Source organism: Salvelinus alpinus, chromosome 31, assembly GCF_045679555.1.
Source record: "Salvelinus alpinus chromosome 31, SLU_Salpinus.1, whole genome shotgun sequence".
In the NCBI taxonomy this organism is placed as follows: Eukaryota; Metazoa; Chordata; class Actinopteri; order Salmoniformes; family Salmonidae; genus Salvelinus; species Salvelinus alpinus.
In genome coordinates, this window is record NC_092116.1 from 20804481 (window position 1) to 20825588 (window position 21108).

The 21108-nt window shown below is 44.6% G+C and overlaps 1 protein-coding gene across 4 annotated transcripts in view; it reads left to right on the forward strand.

Annotated features, from left to right (window-relative positions):
* The first annotated feature begins 883 nt into the window (after positions 1–883).
* Positions 884–21108, forward strand: part of LOC139561913 (phosphofurin acidic cluster sorting protein 1-like) — a 78214-nt gene continuing 57989 nt past the window's right edge. For 2 of the 4 annotated variants that reach the window (XM_071379334.1, XM_071379335.1), the window contains exon 1: positions 884–1377. In XM_071379334.1, coding sequence (XP_071235435.1) covers positions 1223–1377 — 155 coding nt within the window. In that variant the 5' untranslated portion in view covers positions 884–1222. Of the gene's footprint in view, positions 1378–20077; positions 20947–21108 lie in introns of those variants that run through there. The other 2 variants (XM_071379333.1, XM_071379336.1) reach the window with 2 other exon arrangements.

Consider the following 21108-nt stretch of genomic DNA (forward strand, 5'->3'; position numbering starts at 1 on the left):
ACACCATGAACATTCGATAACTCAGTAATAGGTATGGCCTAAGTCTACCTGAACTAGCCTAGTACTGTAAGGGAGGGAAAAGTTAGTCAACACGTGCACAGTAAACATTTCTCAAGGTCGTGTGACGCAACGAAGTTGAGCTCATATAGGCCTAACCGATTTTGCATCCTAACATCTTTACTGACGGCGCGATAGTATGGGGAAAGACTTTGAGTCACAAACGTTAACGTCCTAAATGGTACCCTATCACCTATATAAGCTAGTGCACTAGTTTTGACCAGGGCCCATAGGGCTTTGTTGAAAAGTAGGACACTATGTAGGAAATAGGGTGCCATTTGGAATGGAAGACTAGCCTATACTATCAGAAGCGAGTACTAACCTGAGTTGAGCTGATTAAATCCCTTTAGGGGTGGAATTCCCCCACTCATATGTTCGGAATGGGGGACTTTTAAAACATATCAAAACTAAATAGAAGACCTCTAAGCATGTCATACTGGGGAAATTCCTTTAATTCATCACCAGTCACACCTCTGAGGACAACATTTTTTAAGTTATCCATATGGTTGCAATCGATGAATGAGCTTGGAAAGAGGTGCCTTACAAGTAAAAAAAAAAAAAAATAACATTCACATTGATTGATTAATCAATATAGTTTTTTTGACTGATACAATTTATTTATATATAGCTTTACCTGAGTGCTAATCATTTCTTAATTAACCAACTTTTAACCTTTTAAAAGCAGAATTTTGAGGGAAGGCTTGTTATTACACTGTTATTATTATGTTCTCATATCTCTCTCTCTCTCTCTCTCTCTCTCGCTCTCTCTCCCCTCTCCTGCAAAGGAATCGACGCGTAGGCTACGTCTTTAACAAGAGGCGTAGCTGTTTGCTCATGCATTGTGCTACTTGCCTTGGTTGAGAAATTTTTGCTTCCTGCACCGATACATTACACATCCAGAAACAAGTTGAGAGAAAGAAAGAGGGTTCGCTCGCTGTGAAAGCAACGACATTAACAGTAATGTTACCACCTAGTACAACCAAAATAATAGTTATTCTATAGAGGAGAAGGATTAACTTTCGACTGCACGGACGAACATTTTTACGCATTCACTAGCCAAACTGTTCACGCACATCGTAGGTTTTGCAACGAAGAGGCAGAGGGAAAAGAAGACAGGCTATTAAACCCGTTCGTTTGAAACCCTTTTAGCTAACATACCTCCGTGATGTCGGAGCGAGGAGGGCTCCCGCGGACTGGAGGTGCCCCTTCCCCGCACGTGCAGCCCTCCAAACCGGTCACGATCACCTCGAATCGCCCGGTCCACATGAACCTCTACGCCACCTGGGAAGTGGACCGCTCTTCGCCAAGCTGTGTGCCGAGGTAGGAGCATTCGAGTATGAGGAGATAGTTGCTTTTCTGTCTGTCTGTTGGTTTCTTGTTTGGTCTGTGTTTACACAAAGTAGCACCGTTTGCAGAAGGCTTAAAGACGCCCCCTGTATGTGTTTACTTGTGATTTTACTACCAAAAACGCTCTTAAATTCTCTATAGGTGGTTGACATAGGAAGCATGCATTGTTTTAGGTGTCTGAGCATGATAATGCATTGTTTTAGGTGTCTGAGCATGATAATGCATTGTTTTAGGTGTCTGAGCATGATAATGCATTGCCAACCTGCAATAATCTTGTTGTTGTCTTGTTTACCTGGTCAACCCAGACACGTAGCAATCATATATATAGGCTAGTACACATTCTACTGCAGAGTCTTCTTGATATTCTCTAACAATGTATATTTTATGTACATGCCCCCCTCAGGCACATGGTAGGCCTACTACTTGCTCTGTATGTCTCAGTAGGTCGTGGTATTTAGGGGGGAAGTACCATATCAAATGCACCACTGGTCATTCAGGTGACATGGCTTACAGAAAAACTGTTTTTTTTTAAGAACACAATTGTCTGTCTGGATGTATTTCATCCCCTAGCGCAAGGCTCCACCATTTGATTTCGATTCAAATATTGCCGGTGGTTTTAGCAATATTCTACAGTCATTATCAATTGATAAGGTAGATTTTGATGTTATAGAATCCTCTTTTTGGGGGGTTTGTGTGTGTGTGTGTGTGTGTGTGTGTGTGTGTGTGTGTGTGTGTGTGTGTGTAGTTTAGAGGCCACTGTCTGCATCTTTCTTTCTCTATCTTTCTATCTTTTCATTTCCTCCCTCTCTGCTGTATTACAATTTCTTATGCTATATGACACTTGATGTGCTCATTGGTATGTGTGTATGTTTAAACATCTACCCCCTTCTCAATGGCCATAGACAGCTCCTACAGAATTACACTATCCTAGTAACATAACATTGGCCTAAAGAAGTATCACAGTGTGGACTAGAGGTAATGCTGCAACCTCTGGCACACATGTTAACAGTGTCGGCGTAAAGTAGTCAAGAACGTACCGTAACCTCCCTCCACAGCTAGCTAGAAATGTCGCCGATGGAGCCATCCATTTGGAACCGTTTGTATAGCTTGAGTTTGAGTTTGAGTTTATTTTTATTTTTACAGGGACAGTGCACATTAATCAACGTTTCAGTAAAAGTGCCGGTTTTAGCCAGCCGGCTAATTTTCAACCGCAGTCCCTGGGCAGGTTATTAAAAACAATTACAATATAGACAATAGCAACATAGAACAAGCAAGACATAGCAACATAGGACAAGCAAGACGTAGCATACAGACAGAGCAACATAGAACAAAAAGCAGCAAGACAAAATTCATAAAAGCAACAAAGTGTTTCCACACCTCACAAGTTACAGACAACAGACATGGAAAGCGGCAACACACAGCTAGGGACCATGTTCACAAATCTGATTGACCTTTAGCCATGTCTTCAAGCATTTTGTGAAAGTGTGATATGTGGTGCAGTTATGTGTGTCTGATGGCAGTGTATTCCAGACATGGGAAGCTCTCACAGAAAAAGCGGATTTACTAAAGGTGCTTTTCCTTAGGGGAACTATACAGTCACCTCTCATGGCAGACCTTGTGGATCTGCTGCCATATGTTTGGGTTTTCTGTTTAACAAAAATACTGAGTGGAGGGGGAGCCAAGCCATTTAGGATCTTGAATACAAGACATGCATCGGTGTATTGCCCCCTTAAAAGAGTTAGATGCACTATTGTAAAGTGGTTGTTCCACTGGATATCATAAGGTGAATGCACCAATTTGTAAGTCGCTCTGGATAAGAGCGTCTGCTAAATGACTTAAATGTAAATGTAAATGTATTGCACAAGATTTTCCCAACTCAGGAGCTCATGCTTTCTGAGGATGTGACAGTGATGATGGCTATTGGGCTTCCTATCAAGCACTTTGAGAGCCTGTTTGTAGACAGACTGAATAGGTCTTACTGTTGTACAGCAAGCTTGGGCCCAACTAGTCAAGCAGTATGTTAAGTGGGGGAGTATCATAGATTTGAAGTACAGTTTTGCTACCTCTGTAGTCAAACAATTTCGTATAAATCGGAAATTAGCTAGGTAGGAAATTAGCTAGTTAGCTCAATCGGTTCCCAAGTTGTGTTGGCAAGGTAGAGGACCCTGGTTCAAGCCCAGTCAGAAGCAAGTTGAGGGAGGCAGTGTTACATGCTAAGCTAGCACACTGACCCTGGCTATATCGGCATAGGTTTGTTACATGCTAAGCTAGCACACTGACCCTGGCTATATCGGCATAGGTTTGTTACATGCTAAGCTAGCACACTGACCCTGGCTATATCGGCATAGGTTTGTTACATGCTAAGCTAGCACATTGACCCTGACTATATCGGCATAGGTTTGTTACATGCTAAGCTAGCACACTGACCCTGGCTATATCGGCATAGGTTTGTTACATGCTAAGCTAGCACACTGACCCTGGCTATATCGGCATAGGTTTGTTACATGCTAAGCTAGCACACTGACCCTGGCTATATCGACATAGGTTTGTTACATGCTAAGCTAGCACACTGACCCTGGCTATATCGGCATAGGTTTGTTACATGCTAAGCTAGCACATTGACCCTGGCTATATCGGCATAGGTTTGTTACATGCTAAGCTAGCACACTGACCCTGGCTATATCGGCATAGGTTTGTTACAGGCTAAGCTAGCACACTGACCCTGGCTATATCGGCATAGGTTTGTTACATGCTAAGCTAGCACACTGACCCTGGCTATATCGGCATAGGTTTGTTACATGCTAAGCTAGCACACTGACCCTGGCTATATCGGCATAGGTTTGTTACATGCTAAGCTAGCACACTGACCCTGGCTATATCGGCATAGGTTTGTTACATGCTAAGCTAGCACACTGACCCTGGCTATATCGGCGTAGGTTCGAATCCTTTGACACAACCTCTCTATCTTTCCCCACGGTCATTCTCTCTCTCGCTATCTGTTCAATAAAACCTGGAAACCTGGAAACTTCATTACCACATAATAACCATATCATAACCGTAGTGCAGAAACTCTGATACCGAGATGCCACTGCATGAGACAGGACTGATAAACGCGTCATCACATGGGCTTTAGTACTGTGCTTTCTAATTCTCCTTTTCAAAAAGCTTTAGAGCTTTGTCCGTCTAGAACTAAAGCCTTTGAGTGTGCTTTGACGGTGTGCATTTCACTATTTTTGTCAAGTGCTTTTTCGGGTTAAGTGTGTAGATGAGTTGTTCTCTAAAATATCCATTCTGTGTCCTTACTCTGTCACTTTGATGCCCTGTCTCGGATTATTACTAAGGCTAGAAAAGGTCTCCATTGTTTTGGGAGGTTTGTTGACTATTTCATATTTCAGTGCATAGTGATGTCACCTTGCTGCATCTGCACAGTTTCATGCTTTAGCAGGTCATGGTCCATCACTCCTTCTTCCATTTCACTGCAGAGAAACAAACAGGGAAGCTGAATTCTGACAAATACATCCCCTTCTTTCTTTCTTTCTTTCTTTCTTTCTCCCCTTCTTTCTTTCTTCCCTCCTTCTTTTCTTTCTCTCTTTCCATGAGGCAATCACTGATCTGACGCAATGCAGCCTAGATCGTTAGACTGTGCTAGAGAACCCTGAGTTACACCTGTCCAATCTTGTCAGATATGCAGGGGTGAAAGTAGAATTCATTTCTTCTTTGTACGGGACCTCCTATATGTCCTTAAAAAAATGATGGGCTTGTCATAGTATTCCATATAGAATCCCTATTAATTCAATAGGATCTCTGTGGGCCTAGTTGTAAATATGTGGTATTTAACTTTTAAAAATGTATTAGCTTTTACTGTGGCATAAACACAGCCATCATCGGATTGTCAAACAATCACTTCAAAGGGCTCCTTTACTTGTCTATTAGGCCAGAATTGTCATTAGGCCAGAATGTAGGCGTCCACTGCAGTCCGCGTGCGCCTCGGTGTCGGCCACCTGTCTCTGCATTGGTGTTCTCATCGAACCACATGGCATTTTGGAGCGCAGGCTATACCACCAGTTTTCAAGTCCATTCGCTCATTTTTTCATGCCTCTGACATGATCAAAAGTTGTCTAATAGCCTACAGTTTTCTTGACATTTTGTTTGAATTATTGTGATAGGCTCATGTTTTACTGGTACGGCGTTACCCCCGCAATTTATTTTGCCGGGATGCCGTTCTGAAACATACCGCCTTACTTTCACCCCTGGAGATATGTGGTCACTTCAAGGAGGGGAGGAGGTAAGAGCCATCACTTGTGTCTCAAGACAGGCCCAGGGTGTCTTGTCATTGTGATTGTTGCAGAAAACTGGATCATGAATTTCCTCACTGTAGAGGTTTGTAGCTGTAACCTCTTCCTGTTCCTGTCTACCCACAATTTGCGTGTTGTTTGCATTGACTAAAAGTGCCTCTGTGAGGTCAGTTCCAGGGTCAGTCTTTATTGCCACTTTACCATAATGAACTATGCTGAAGGGGGAACTAAACTGGTCCTTGATCAGTATACACTACAGTAACCTACTTTCTCCAATTTACCATGTTTCTGCAGCGTCACAATCACCACCAGCGCTTGTCACCAACCATCTCATTCTCACTGCTTTTTCTCTTCATTGACTTTCTTCAAACTCACACCCTGCGCGGGGGGTGAAACAACATTTCTTTTATTCCCCAACCAAATAATCCCAGTGACAAAAATAGCCTACCCGGCCTGCATGTGTTTCAGCTGATCATCACCAAACCTTAAATGTAGCTGTTAATATAGCTCTGCTGTATGTGGCATTGAAATAATGAAACATTCCCATTACTAAGTGTGTTAGTCAGTTGGAGTCAGTTCCAAATTACACCCTTTTCCCGTACTACTTTTTAACAGCCCTATGGGCCCTGGTCAAAAGTAGTGCACTACATAGGGAATAGGGTACCACGTGGGACGCAGCCTGAGAGTTGACATAAGGGGATGGTTGGGATTCCTGCTCCTGCCGACTGAGTTGTTGAAGCACAAGGCCCTGGCATGAACCAAGGGAAATTCCTGTGACTCCAGCCCAGAGGAGTGGAACAGAACGGACGGTTGGATGAGTTCTACTGCTGAGCTGTAGTCAACTCTGTCCCTCGTCGTAGCTGGGGCTGGAGCTGAGGTCTGGAGCTGAGGGCTGGAGCTGAGGGCTGGAGCTGAGGTCTGGAGCTGAGGGCTGGAGCTGAGGGCTGGAGCTGAGGGCTGGAGCTGAGGGCTGGAGCTGAGGTCTGGAGCTGAGGGCTGGAGCTGAGGGCTGGAGCTGAGGGCTGGAGCTGAGGGCTGGAGCTGAGGGCTGGAGCTGAGGGCTGGAGCTGAGGGCTGGAGCTGAGGGCTAGAGCTGAGGTCTGGAGCTGAGGGCTGGAGCTGAGGGCTGGAGCTGAGGTCTGTAGCTGAGGGCTGGAGCTGAGGTCTGTAGCTGAGGTCTGTAGCTGAGGTCTGTAGCTGGAGCTGGAGCTGAGGTCTGGAGCTGGGGCCTGTAGCTGAGGTCTGTAGCTGGGGCTGAGGTCTGTAGCTGGGGCTGTAGCTGAGGTCTGTAGCTGGCGCTGGAGCTGAGGTCTGTAGCTGGGGTCTGTAGCTGGGTCTGTAGCTGAGGTCTGTAGCTGAGGTCTGTAGCTGAGGTCTGTAGCTGGGGCCTGGAGCTGAGGTCTGTAGCTGGGGCTGGAGCTGAGGTCTGTAGCTGGGTCTGTAGCTGGGTCTGTAGCTGGGGCCTGTAGCTGGGGCTGGAGCTGAGGTCTGGAGCTGAGGTCTGGAGCTGAGGTCTGGAGCTGGGTCTGGAGCTGTGGCTGGGTCTTGGGTTGCTAGCCTGGGTTTCTAGCCTGGGTTGTCACTGTGTATGACGAGTGGTACAGTAGCCATGTCCGATTCAAAACTGTTTCTCTAGCATGAGGCAGCTTGATGTACAGGTACCACCCCCCCCGGAAAAGATGCTAGGCTATTGCAGTGATATCCACACCTGAGCTAAGTAATATAATAATTAAGTAATATCATATGCTGCTGCTCCCTTGTGCTTCAATCAACCTGCACCACAACATTGGGGACACAATAGGGTGTCTGCTACACTTGACCACATAGTCAGCTCCTGCCTAGCCCTGCCCTCAACACACACACACACACACACACACACACACACACACACACACACACACACACACACACACACACACACACACACACACACACACACACACACACACACACACACACACACACACACACACACACACACACACACACACACACACACACACCCAACCGATTAAGAAGGACTGGTGCACTGCTCGCTCTTCCGCTCAGATGAATGGCAGAGAGGTCTGATGTTTCCCTTCGCGCTCCACTGTCATTCTCTTCTGTCCTTCATCCTCTACTCTTCTGTCCTTCATCCTCTACTCTTCTGTCCTTCATCCTCTACTCCTATCTCCTTCATCCTCTACTCTTCTCTCCTCATCCTCTATTCTTCTCTCCTTCATCCTCTATGCTTCTCTCCTTCATCCTCTACTCTTCTCTCCTTCATCCTCTACTCTTCTCTCCTTCATCCTCTACTCTTCTTTCCTCATCCTCTACTATTCTCTCCTTCATCCTCTACTATTCTCTCCTTCATCCTCTACTCTTCTCTCCTTCATCCTATTCTCTACACTTCTCTCCTTCATCCTCTACTCTTCTCTCTTTCATCCTCTACTTTTCTCTCCTTCATCCTCTACTTTTCTCTCCTTTATCCTCTACTCTTCTCTCCTCATCCTCTACTATTCTCTCCTTCATCCTTTACTCTTCTCTCCTTCATCCTATTCTCTACTCTCCTCTCCTTCATCCTCTCCTCTCCTCTCCTCTCCTCTCCTCTCCTCTCCTCTCCTCTCCTCTCTTCTCCTTTCCTCTCCTCTCCTCTCCTCTCCTCTCCTCTCCTCTCCTCTCCTTCATCCTCTCCTCTCCTCTCCTTCATCCTCTACTATTCTCTCCTTCATCCTCTACTCTTCTTTCCTTCATCCTCTACTCTCCTCTCCTTCATCCTCTCCTCTCCTTCACCCTCTACTCTTCTCTCCTTCATCCTCTACTCTTCTCTCCTTCATCCTCTACTCTTCTCTCCTTCATCCTCTACTCTTCTGTCCTTCATCCTCTACTCTTCTCTCCTCATCCTCTACTCTTCTGTCCTTCATCCTCTACTCTTCTCTCCTTCATCCTCTACTCTTCTCTCCTTCATCCTCTACTATTCTCTCCTTCATCCTATTCTCTACTCTTCTCTCCTTCATCCTCTACTCTTCTCTCCTTCAGCCTCTACTCTTCTCCCCTTCATTCTCTGCTCTTCTCTTTAAAGTGTACACTCATTCCCTTCCCTCCTAATGGCTGTAAAAGGAATGCTTACATCAGTTCATTGCGTTTAGCTAAAGCTTTTATGGGTAGTGAGCAAGTGTACACTCCTAGGATAAGGTTAGACAATGGGACCGTATCTCGGTGTGGTTTGGCGCTGGTGAACAGTAGACGTGATAGGAGACTGTCTGGTTGAGTTTATTTCATGTAGATGGTATTGCTGCTGTATGCTGAGATCACTGTTTCAGTTGGGAAAATGTGTCGCCAGTCATTTGACCGGCAGCATTTTAATTTGCCAGACATTTGAGAGATTTACCGGACCCATATGCGTTGGGTGCGTAACCTGATTAGGGCGTCCACCCACGGTGCTCAGAATGACAGAACCACCCACGGTGCGCAGAATGACAGAACCACCCACGGTGCTCAGAATGACAGAACCACCCACGGTGCTCAGAATGACAGAACCACCCACGGTGCTCAGAATGACAGAACCACCCACGGTGCTCAGAATGACAGAAATCACGTTTAGATGATGGTCATTCATATTAACAGAACATGCAAGTCGAGGATGCAACGATGTGCGGTCCTTCTTACCTAATTCTGATGCTCACTTTGAAGATGTACTTTTCCTCAGCCAACAAGACGAGTAATGCACAGCAAAATCACTAGGTTGTTATTTGAATTTACTATCCCCCGTTTTAGAAAAATGTACCTATTGTATTGTATTTGTATTTATTAGGGATCCCCATTAGTTCCTGCCAAGGCAGCAGATACTCTTCCTGGGGTCCAGCTAAATTAAGGCAGTTGATACAATTTTAAAAACATTACAATACATTCACAGATTTCACAACATACTGTGTGCCCTCAGGCCCCTACTCCACCACTACCACATATCTACAGTACTAAATCCATGTGTATGTATAGTGCGTATGTTATTGTGTGTGTGTGTGTGTGTGTGTGTGTGTGTGTGTGTGTGTGTGTGCCAATGTTTGTGTTGCTTCACAGTCCCCGCTGTTCCATAAGGTGTTTTTCACAGTCCCCGCTGTTCCATAAGGTGTTTTTTAATCTGTTTTTAAATCTAATTTTACTGCTTGCGTCAGTTACTTGATGTGGAATAGAGTTCCATGTAGTCATGGCTCTATGTACTACTGTGTGCCTCCCATAGTCTGTTCTGGGGACTCGGGACTGTGAAGAGACCTCTTGTGGCGTGTCTTGTGGGGTATGCATGGGTGTCCGAGCTGTGTGCCAGTAGTTCAGACAGACAGCTCGGTGCATTCAACATGTCAATACCTCTCATAAATAAAAGTAGTGATGAAGTCAATCTGTCATCCACTTTCAGACAAGAGAGATTGACATGCATATTATTAATATTAGCTCTCTGTGTACATCCAAGGGCCAGCCGTGCTGCCCTGTTCTGAGCCAATTGCAATTTTCCTACGTCCTTTTTTGTGACACCTGACCACACGACTGAACAGTAGTCAAGGTGCGACAAAACTAGGGCCTGTAGGACATGCCTTGTTTATAGTGTTGTTAAGAAGACAGAGTATCACTTTATTATGGACAGACTTCTCCCCATCTTAGCTACTGTTGTATCAATATGTTTTGACCATGACCGTTTACAATCTAGTCTTGCTCCAAGCAGTTTAGTCATCTCAACTTGCTCAATTTCCACATTATTTATTAGAAGATTTAGTTCAGGTTTAGTGAGTGTTTTGTTCCAAATACAATGCTTTTAGTTTGAGAAATATTTAGGGCTAACTTATTCCTTGCCACCCACTCTGAAACTAACTGCAGCTCTTTGTTGAGTGTTGCAGTCATTTCAGTCACTGTAGTAGCTGACGTGAATAACGTTGGTCAGCTTTTCGACAAAGAAACAGCCTATTCCAAACAGACTCTGGGACAGTTGTGGGCGATCCCAAATTCATACAACCGGTAGGCCTAGGCTACACAATAAATACATTAAAAAACGTTAAAAAGCAATGAGTCTGATGCAACAGATCAGAACATTGAGCTTCAAATGTTGATAAGCTATTATTTCTTCACATTATATGCGCATCAATGTGCACAAGGCAGTAGACTACGCGCGAATGTTGGTTCCGTAATGCACTTAGCGGGAAAACACTGTTGTCAGAGATGAAAATATATGTTCGAAATTTAGGGGAGATCTAATATGCAACAACTAACATGGTGTCAAAGTCTAGGTGATGTGGGTAAGGCGGAGTCAGACGCAGGACACAGAGATGAGTAATAATAGTAACTTTACTCAAAATAGTCTTCCAACAAGGAGAATCCAGAATCACAATAACGAGACAACTGACAACAATAAACACGCACAAAACCATGATGGCTCCAGAGGGTTAAATAGGGAAATAATAAAAACGTAATGGGAACCAGGTGTGTACGATCAAGACAAAACAAATGGAAAAATAAATATAGATCGGTGGAGGCTAGAAAGCCGGTGACGTCAACCGCCGAATGCTGCCCGAACAAGGAGAGGCACCAACTTTGGCAGAAGTCGTGACACATGGGTTGCTAATATGACTAGGATTGTGCCTTTGAAAAAAATGAAAGAAAGTTGCTATAAAATATTTGCCTCCACGGAAATGGTCTAATTTTGGCTAGGCTACTTTGAAGCAAGGTAAGACATGCCTCAAAATATGTAGTAAAACATTCAGGTTCCAAACAATTAAGTACACTATATATAGAAAAGTATATGGACACCCCCTCAAATTAGTGGATTCGGCTATTTCAGCCACAGCTGTTGCTGACAGCACACAGCCATGCAATCTTCATAGACAAATATTGGCAGTAGAATGACCTTACTGAAGAACTCAGTGACTTTCAGTGTGGCACCGTCATATAATGTCACCTTTCCAACGAGTCATTTTGTCAAATTTCTGCCCTGCTAGAGCTACCCTGATCAACTGTAAGTGCTGTTATTGTGAAGTGGAAACGTCTAGGAGCAACAACGGCTCAGCCACGAAGTGGTAGGCCACACTAGCTCACAGAACGGGACCGCCGAGTGCTGAAGCACGTAGCGCGTAAAAATTGTCTGTCCTCGGTTGAAACACTCACTACCGTGTTCCAAACTGCCTTTGGAAGCAACGTCAGCACAATAACTGTTTATCGAGATCTTCATGAAATGGGTTTCCATGGCTGAGCAGCCGCACACAAGCCTAAGATCACCATGTGCAATGCCATGCGTCGACTGGAGTGGTGTAAAGCTTTGGACTTGTTCTCTGAAGTGATGAATCACGCTTCAACATCTGGCAGTTCGATGGACAAATCTAGGTTTGGCGGATGCCAGGAGAACGCTACCCGCCAGAATGCATAGTGCCAACTGTAAACTTTAGTGAATGAGGAATAATGGTCTGGGGCTGATTTTCATGGCTCGGGCTAGGCCCCTTAGCTCTAGTGAAGGGAAATCTTAATGCTACAGCATACAATTACATTGTAGGCGATTCCAATGTTGTGGCAACAGTTTGGGGAAGGCCCTTTCCTGTTTCAGCATGACAATGCCCCCGTGCACAATCGGTGTGGAAGAACTTGACTGGCCTGCACAGAGCCCTGACCTCAACCCCATCGAACACCTTTGAGATTAATTGGAATGCTGACTGCGAGCCAGGCCTAATCGCCCAACATCACTGCCCGACCTCACTAATGCTCTTGTGGCTGAATGGAAGCAACTCCTGTAGTACTGTTCCAACAAGCCTTCCCAGAAGAGTGGAGGCTGTTTCAGCAGCAAAGTGGGGATCAACTCCATATTAATGCAGATGATTTTGGAATGAGATGTTCAACGGCCATGTAGTGTATATGTTTTCAAAATGCACACTGCCTCCAGCGCATGCTGCCTCTAGCTCATACTGCCTCCAGCTCATGCTGCCTCCAGCTCATACTGCCTCCAGCTCATACTGCCTCCAGCTCATGCTGCCTCCAGCTCATACTGCCTCCAGCTCATTGCAAAGTGGTGTGTGACGTGCTGATGCATTTCCTGTTTGAGATGCTTTAGCAGCAGCTCTCACACTGTCTGACAGGTTTTCCGCTCTGTATTCGTGTGATAAATATAATACAGTTGAAGTCGGAGGTTTACATACACTTAGGTTGAAGTCATTAAAACTCGTTTTTCAACCACTCCACAAATTTCTTGTTAACAAACTATAGTTTTGGTAAGACGGTTAGGACATCTACTTTGTGCATGACACAAGTAATTTTTCCAACAATTGTTTACAGACAGATTATTTCACTTATAATTCACTGTATCACAATTCCAGTGGGTCAGAAGTATACATACACTAAGTTGACTGTGCCTTTTAACAGCTTGGGAAAATGATGTCATGGCTTTAAAAGCTTCTGATAGGCTAATTGACATAATTTGAGTCAATTGGAGGTGTACCTGTGGATGTATTTCAAGGCCTACCTTCAAACTCAGTGCCTCATTGCTTGACATCATGGGAAAATCAAAAGAAATTAGCCAAGACCTCAGAAAATAAATTGTAGACCTCCAAGTCTGGTTCATCCTTGGGAGCAATTTCCAAACGCCTGAAGGTACCACATTCATCTGTACAAACAATAGTATGCAAGTATAAACACCATGGGATCACACAGCCGTCATACCGCTCAGGAAGGAGACGTGTTCTGTCTCCAAGAGATGAACGTTCTTTGGTGCGAAAAGTGCAAATCAATCCCAGAACAACAGCAAAGGACCTTGTGAAGATGCTGGAGGAAACAGGTACAAAAGTATCTATATCCACAGTAAAACGGGTCCTATATCGACATAACCTGAAAGGCCGCTCAGCAAGGAAGAAGTTACTGCTCCAAAACCGCCATTAAAAAAAGCCAGACTACGGTTTGCAACTGCATATGGGGACAAAGATCGTACTTTTTCGATAAATGTCCTCTGGTCTGATGAAACAAAAATAGAACCGTTTGGTGATAATTACCATCGTTATGTTTGGAGGAAAAAGGGGGATGCTTGCAAGCCGAAGAACACCATCCCAACCGTGAAGCAGGGGGGTGGCAGCATCATGTTGTGGGGGTGCTTTGCTGCAGGGGGGACTGGTGCACTTCACAAAATAGATGGCATCATGAGGGAGGAAAATTATGTGGATATATTGAAGCAACATCTCAAGACATCAGTCAGGAAGTTAAAGCTTGGTCGTAAGTGGGTCTTCCAAATGGACAATGACCCCAAGCATACTTCCAAAGTTGTGGCGAAATGGCTTAAGGACAACAAAGTCAAGGTATTGGAGTGGCCATCACAAAGCCCTGACCTCAATCCTATAGAACATGTGTGGGCAGAACTGAAAAAGCATGTGTGAGCAAGGAGGCCTACAAACCTGACTCAGTTACACCAGCTCTGTCAGGAGGAATAGGCCAAAATTCACCCAACTTATTGTGTGAAGCTTGTGGAATGCTACCCGAAACGTTTGACCCAAGTTAAACAATTTAATGGCAATGCTACCAAATACTAATTGAGTGTATGTAAACTTCTGACCCACTGGGAGTGTGATGAAATAAATAAAAGGTGAAATAAATCATTTTCTCTACTATTATTCTGACATTTCACATTCTTAAAATAAAGTGGTGATCTTAACTGACCTAAGACAGGGATTTTTTTACTAGGATTAAATGTCAGGAATTGTGAAAAACTGAGTTTAAATGTATTTGGCTAAGGTGTATGTAAACTTCCGACTTCAACTGTACATAAAGAATATACTGTACACAGGTGTCAATTTAATTATTCCGCTATATTATGCAAATTACCTATAGACTGAAAACACAACCAGTCAAATGTATTTCAATCTCCTGGTATTTACATCAATGAATATGCTAAAAAGCATTATTTCGTAATTGGACTTTTCCTTCTTCTCCCGGACAATTGCCCTGCGCAAATTTTATTAATCAGCTTTTCCCAAAAAAATATCGGCCAAAAGCTGGCTATTACCGGCTAATGGTAACCCTGGCTGAGTTGTAGGGTTGTTAATGTAGAGGTTTTTGTGGTGGATTGCTTTTGTTCCTGTCCTCACCTGATCTGTGTGTGTGTGTGTTCAGTTCATTGCTTCTGAAAGAGATCTCATTACTGTGGAATCCTATCCTCTCATCTGGCAGAGGCCCACAACTGGGTGTTACGGTGTGTGTGTGTGTGTGTGTGTGTGTGTGTGTGTGTGTGTGTGTGTGTGTGTGTGTGTGTGTGTGTGTGTGTGTGTGTGTGTGTGTGTGTGTGTGTGTGTGTGTGTGTGTGTGTGTGTGTGTGTGTGAATATGATCCACTGTGATACAGTTACAGTCATATGCAGTTACAGTACATACAACAGTACTCTGTGAGAGAGTCCAGTATAATAAATTGTCATTACTAACACTGTGATTCACAGCAAAGTTGATACACTGTGATATGGTCAGTCGGTCACATTATATACACTACCAGTCAAACGTTTCGACACATCTACTCATTCAAGGGTCTATTCATTGTAGAATAATAGTGAAGACATCAAAACATCTAAACTATATGGAATCATGTAGTAACCAAAAAAGTGTTAAACAAATCAAAATATATTTTAGATTTTAGATTCTTCAAATAGCCACCCTTTGCCTTGATGACAGCTTTGCACACTCTTGGCATTATCTCAACCAGCTTCACCTGGAATGCTTTTCCAACTGTCTTGAAGGAGTTCCCACATATGCTGAGCACTCAATGCCTGCTTTTCCTTCACTCTGCGGTCCAACTCATCCCAAACCATCTCAATTGGGTTGAGGTCGGGTGATTGTGGAGGTCAGGTCATCTGATGCAGCACTCCATCACTCCTTCTTGGTCAAATAGCCATTACACAGACTGGAGGTGTGTTTTGGGTCATTATCCTGTTGAAAAACAAATTATAGTCCCACTAAGCGCAAACCAGATGGGATGTTGTATCGCTGCAGAATGTTGTGGTAGCCATGCTGGTTAAGTGTGCCTTGAATTCTAAATAAATCACTGACAGTGTCACCAGCAAAGCACACCCACACCATAACACCTCCTCCTCCATGTTTTACAGTGGGAACCACACATGCGAAAATCATCCGTTCACCTACTCTGCGTCTCACAAAGACACGGCGGTTGGAACCAAAAATCTAAAAATTGGACTCATCAGACCAAAGGACAGATTTCCACCAGTCTATTGTCCATTGCTCGTGTTTTTTGGCCCAAGCAATTCTCTTCTTATTATTGGTGTCCTTTAGTAGTGGTTTCTTTGCAGCAATTCGACCATGAAGGCCTTATTCACGCAGTCCCCTCTGAACAGTAGATGTTGAGATGTGTCTGTAATTTTTTTTTTAACTGGACCTCTGTGAAGCATTATTTGGGCGAAAATTTCTGTCGCTGGTAACTCTAATGAACTTAACCTCTGCAGCAGAGGTAACTCGGTCTTCCATTCCTGTTGCGGTCCTCATGAGAGCCATTTTCATCATAGGGCTTGGTTTTTGAGACTGCCCTTGAAGAAACTTACGTATTGACTGACCTTCATGTCTTAAAGTAATGATGGACTGTCGTTTCTTTTGCTTATTTGAGCAGTTCTTGCCACAATATGGATTTTGTATTTTACCAAATAGGGCTATCTTCTGTATATCACCCCTACATTGTCACAACACAACTGATTGGCTCAAAGCATTAAGAAGGACCGAAATTCCACAAATGAACTTTTAACAAGGCATACCTGTTAATTTAAATGCATTCCAGGTGACTACCTCATGAAGCTAGTTGAGAGAATGCCAAGAGTGTGCAAAGCTGTCATCAAGGAAAGGATAGAAGAACCAACACATATACACACACACACAAGGCTGGTCACACTACATGCCATCATCTCACAGTGCAGTTCTAAACAGGATTAGACGTGGGCTCTGGACATTAATCTCTAATCGCTTTAATGAAAGGCCAGGAAGTGTGTGTGCGTGATAGCCTAGCATTTAGAGCGTTCGAATACCCGAGCCGACAAGGTGAAAAATCTGTTGATGTGCTCTTGAGCAAGGCACTTAACCCTAATTTGCTTCAGGGGCATTGTACTACTATGGCTGACCCTGTAAAACATTTCACTGCACCTATCTGGAGTATGTGACAATAAAACATATCTTTTTAAAATATTTTTTTTATTAACAGCAGACAGCGCTGACAATAGCTCCCTTGTTAATCCCACTTTGACTCACTCAACAAAACAGCATGAGGACCAGACACAGTCTTATTGCCATACATACAGAACAACACACACATCCTCTCTCAATTCAATTTCAATTTAAGGGACTTTATTGGCATGGGAAACATATGTTTACATTGCCAAAGCAAGTGAAATAGATAATAAACAAAAGTGAAAGAAAGAATAAAAAATGAAATGTAAAAATTAAACTCACAAAAGTTTCAAATGAGTAGAGACATTGAAAATGTCATATTATGGCTATATACAGTGTTGTAACAATGTGCAAATAGTTAAAGTAAAAAAGGGAAAATACATAAACATTCTCTCTCTATCTTAACAAAAGTGAAATAAACAATATTTGTTCAAAACATTACACTCACAAAAGTTCCAAAAGAATAAAGTAATTTCAAATGTCATATTATTTACACATAGTTGAAGTACAACAGGGAAACTAATTAACATAAATATGGGTTGTATTTACAATGGTGTTTGTTCTTCACTGGTTGCCCTTTTTGTTGAGGCAACAGGTCACAAATATTGCTGCTGTGATGGAACACTGGTAATTCACCCAATCGAATCAGTGGATTCGGAAAGTATTCAGACCCCTTAATTTCTTTCACATTTTGTTACGTATCAGCCTTATTCTAAAATGTAATACATGTTTTTCCCTCATCAATCTACACACAATCCCCCATAATAACAAAGCAAAAACTGTTTTTAGACATTTTTGCAAATGTATGAAAAATAATAATCAGAAATACTTTATTTACATAAGTATTCAGACACTTTGCTATGAGACTCGAAATTGAGCTCAGGTGCATCCTGTTTCCATTGATCATCCTTAAGATGGTTCTACAACTTGATTGGAGTCCACCTGTGGTAAATTCAATTGATTGGACATGATTTGGAAAGGCACACACCTGTCTATATAAGGTCCCACAGTTGACAGTTCATGTCAGAGCAACAACCAAGCCATGAGGTCAAAATAATTGTCCGTAGCGCTCCAAGACAGGAGTCTGGAGCATTGAAGCTCCCCAAGAACACAATGGCTTCCATCATTCTGAAATGGAAGAAGTTCCGGAACGACCAAGACTCTTACTAGAGCTGACCACCCTGCCAAACAGAACAATCGGGGGAGAAGGGCCTTAGTCAGGGAGGTGACCAAGAACCCAGTCACTCTGACAGAGCTTCAGAGCTTCCTCTGTTTAGATAGGAGAAACTTCCAGAAGGACAAACATCTCAACAGCATTCCACCAATCAGGCCTTTATGGTAGCGTGGCCAGAGGGAAGACGTTCCTCAGTAAAAGGCACACACAGCCTGCTGGGAGTTTGGAGGAAACCTGGCTCCATCGCCACGGTAAAGCTGGTGGCAGCATCTTGCTGTTTTTCTTTTTGAAGTTAGGGTGGAAGAGGACAGAGTTTCCTGGGGTTTGAATGGTGTGCGCGAATGCTTCGCAGCCTAGTGCGGAGGAGACACTGTCGTTATGGCATGGATTCAGATGTGTTCCTGAGAATGGAGTTAAGGTGGAGGAGGTTCTGTTCGCAGTCGGCCGACAGGAAGCAGCTGAATTTATACATTCCGCATCCTTCAACTAGGGTGGTAGTTGCGAATCTGCCTCCGTCTATTACAGATGATCAAATCCGTAAAGAGCTGAGTGGTTTTGGTAAGTTTGCTAGTGGTTTTCGTGTACTGTTGACAGGTTTTCAGGCAGATGCCGTTAAGCACGTTGTTTCATTCCAGAGGCAAGTGTTCATGTTTCTGAATAACAATGAGCAACAGTTAAATGTGCATTTTAAAGTGAGGTATGGGGAGGGGCTTTACACAGGGTTGGGTCTAGTCATGTTATGGATGGTGGTGTAGATGAGGCTGGGTCTAGTCATGTTATGGATGGTGGTGTAGATGAGGCTGGGTCTAGTCATGTTATGGATGGTGGTGTAGATGAGGCTGGGTCTAGTCATGTTATGGATGGTGGTGTAGATGAGGCTGGGTCTAGTCATGTTATGGATGGTAGTGTAGATGAGGCTGGGTCTAGTCATGTTATGGATGGTGGTGTAGATGAGGCTGGGTCTAGTCATGTTATGGATGGTAGTGTAGATGAGGCTGGGTCTAGTCATGTTATGGATGGTGGTGTAGATGAGGCTGGGTCTAGTCATGTTATGGATGGTGGTGTAGATGAGGCTGGGTCTAGTCATGTTATGGATGGTGGTGTAGATGAGGCTGGGTCTAGTCATGTTATGGATGGTGGTGTAGATGAGGCTGGGTCTAGTCAGGTTATGGATGGTAGTGTAGATGAGACTGGGTCTAGTCAGGTTATGGATGGTGGTGTAGATGAGGCTGGGTCTAGTCATGTTATGGATGGTGGTGTAGATGAGGCTGGGTCTAGTCATGTTATGGATGGTGGTGTAGATGAGGCTGGGTCTAGTCATGTTATGGATGGTGGTGTAGATGAGGCTGGGTCTAGTCATGTTATGGATGGTAGTGTAGATGAGGCTGGGTCTAGTCATGTTATGGATGGTGGTGTAGATGAGGCTGGGTCTAGTCATGTTATGGATGGTAGTGTAGATGAGGCTCGGTCTAGTCATGTTATGGATGGTGGTGTAGATGAGGCTGGGTCTAGTCATGTTATGGATGGTGGTGTAGATGAGGCTGGGTCTAGTCATGTTATGGATGGTGGTGTAGATGAGGCTGGGTCTAGTCATGTTATGGATGGTGGTGTAGATGAGGCTGGGTCTAGTCATGTTATGGATGGTGGTGTAGATGAGGCTGGGTCTAGTCATGTTATGGATGGTGGTGTAGATGAGGCTGGGTCTAGTCATGTTATGGATGGTGGTGTAGATGAGGCTGGGTCTAGTCGATAGTTATGGATGGTGGTGTAGATGAGGCTGGGTCTAGTCAGTTATGGATGGTAGTGTAGATGAGCTGGGTCTAGTCAGGTTATGGATGGTGGTGTAGATGAGGCTGGGTCTAGTCAGTTATGGATGGTGGTGGATGAGGCTGGGTTAGTATGTATGGATGGTGGTGTAGATGAGGCTGGGTCTAGTCATGTTATGGATGGTGGTGTAGATGAGGCTGGGTGCTAGCTCAGCTGTTATGGATGGTGGTGTAGATGAGGCTGGGTCTAGTCATGTTATGGATGGTGGTGTAGATGAGGCTGGGTCTAGTCATGTTATGGATGGTGGTGTAGATGAGGCTGGGTCTAGTCATATTATGGATGGTGGTGTAGATGAGGCTGGGTCTAGTCATGGGGCAAGAGCAATGCTCTGTTATGTGGGGCATGGAGGGATAGGGCCCCTCTGCTTTCAGGGGGTTTGCAGTGGGGTTGTGAAGGGCTTGACATTTTGGGGGTGTACCTGGGCTTGTAGAGGTGGGTCAGGAAGAACTGGGAGGGGCTGTCACAGGCAGTGGTGTCAAGACTGGCTGTTCTCAACCCCCCGCCGGTCTGCTTTTTCTGGTCGGGTCATCACTGGCTGAGGGCGGTGTTGTATATGTCTGTACACGAAGGAGGACAGGGCCTGGTGGAACTGGAGAGCAGGGTGGCAGCATTCCGACTAAAGGTGGTGCAGAGACTGCTCTACCATACTGATGTCGGCTGGAGAGTCTGAGTACAGCAGGTCTCTCAGACTTTTACTCTGCAGTGCTGAGGGCCTGGCAGCTGCTAAGACCCACACGAGAAGGGGGTGTGGAGCCTGGGCTGTGGGTGTGGGAGGAGCCTATCTTCCACAACCCAGCCATCCCTTTGAGATCGGTTCAGTCGGCCACCCTGCAGAGGCAACTGATGCAGAGGCAACCGACCCTGCCTCACACAGGAAGCGGCGCAGGTCCTAATCCAGGCACTTGTCATCTCCCGTCTGGATTACTGCAACTCGCTGTTGGCTGGGCTCCCTGCCTGTGCTATTAAACCCCTACAACTCATCCAGAACGCCGCAGCCCGTCTGGTGTTCAACCTTCCCAAGTTCTCTCACGTCACCCCGCTCCTCCGCTCTCTCTATTTCAGTAGATCTGGTGTGTCGGGGGGGCGTCTGCACAGCTGGGTAAGATAGGTTGGATATTTCAGGAGATCTGGGGGGGGCGTCTGTACAGCTGGGGAAGATAGGTTGGATATTTCAGTAGATCTGGTGTGTCGGCGGGGGGGGGTGTCTGTACAGCTGGGGAAGATAGGTTGGATATTTCAGTAGATCTGGTGTGTCGGGGGG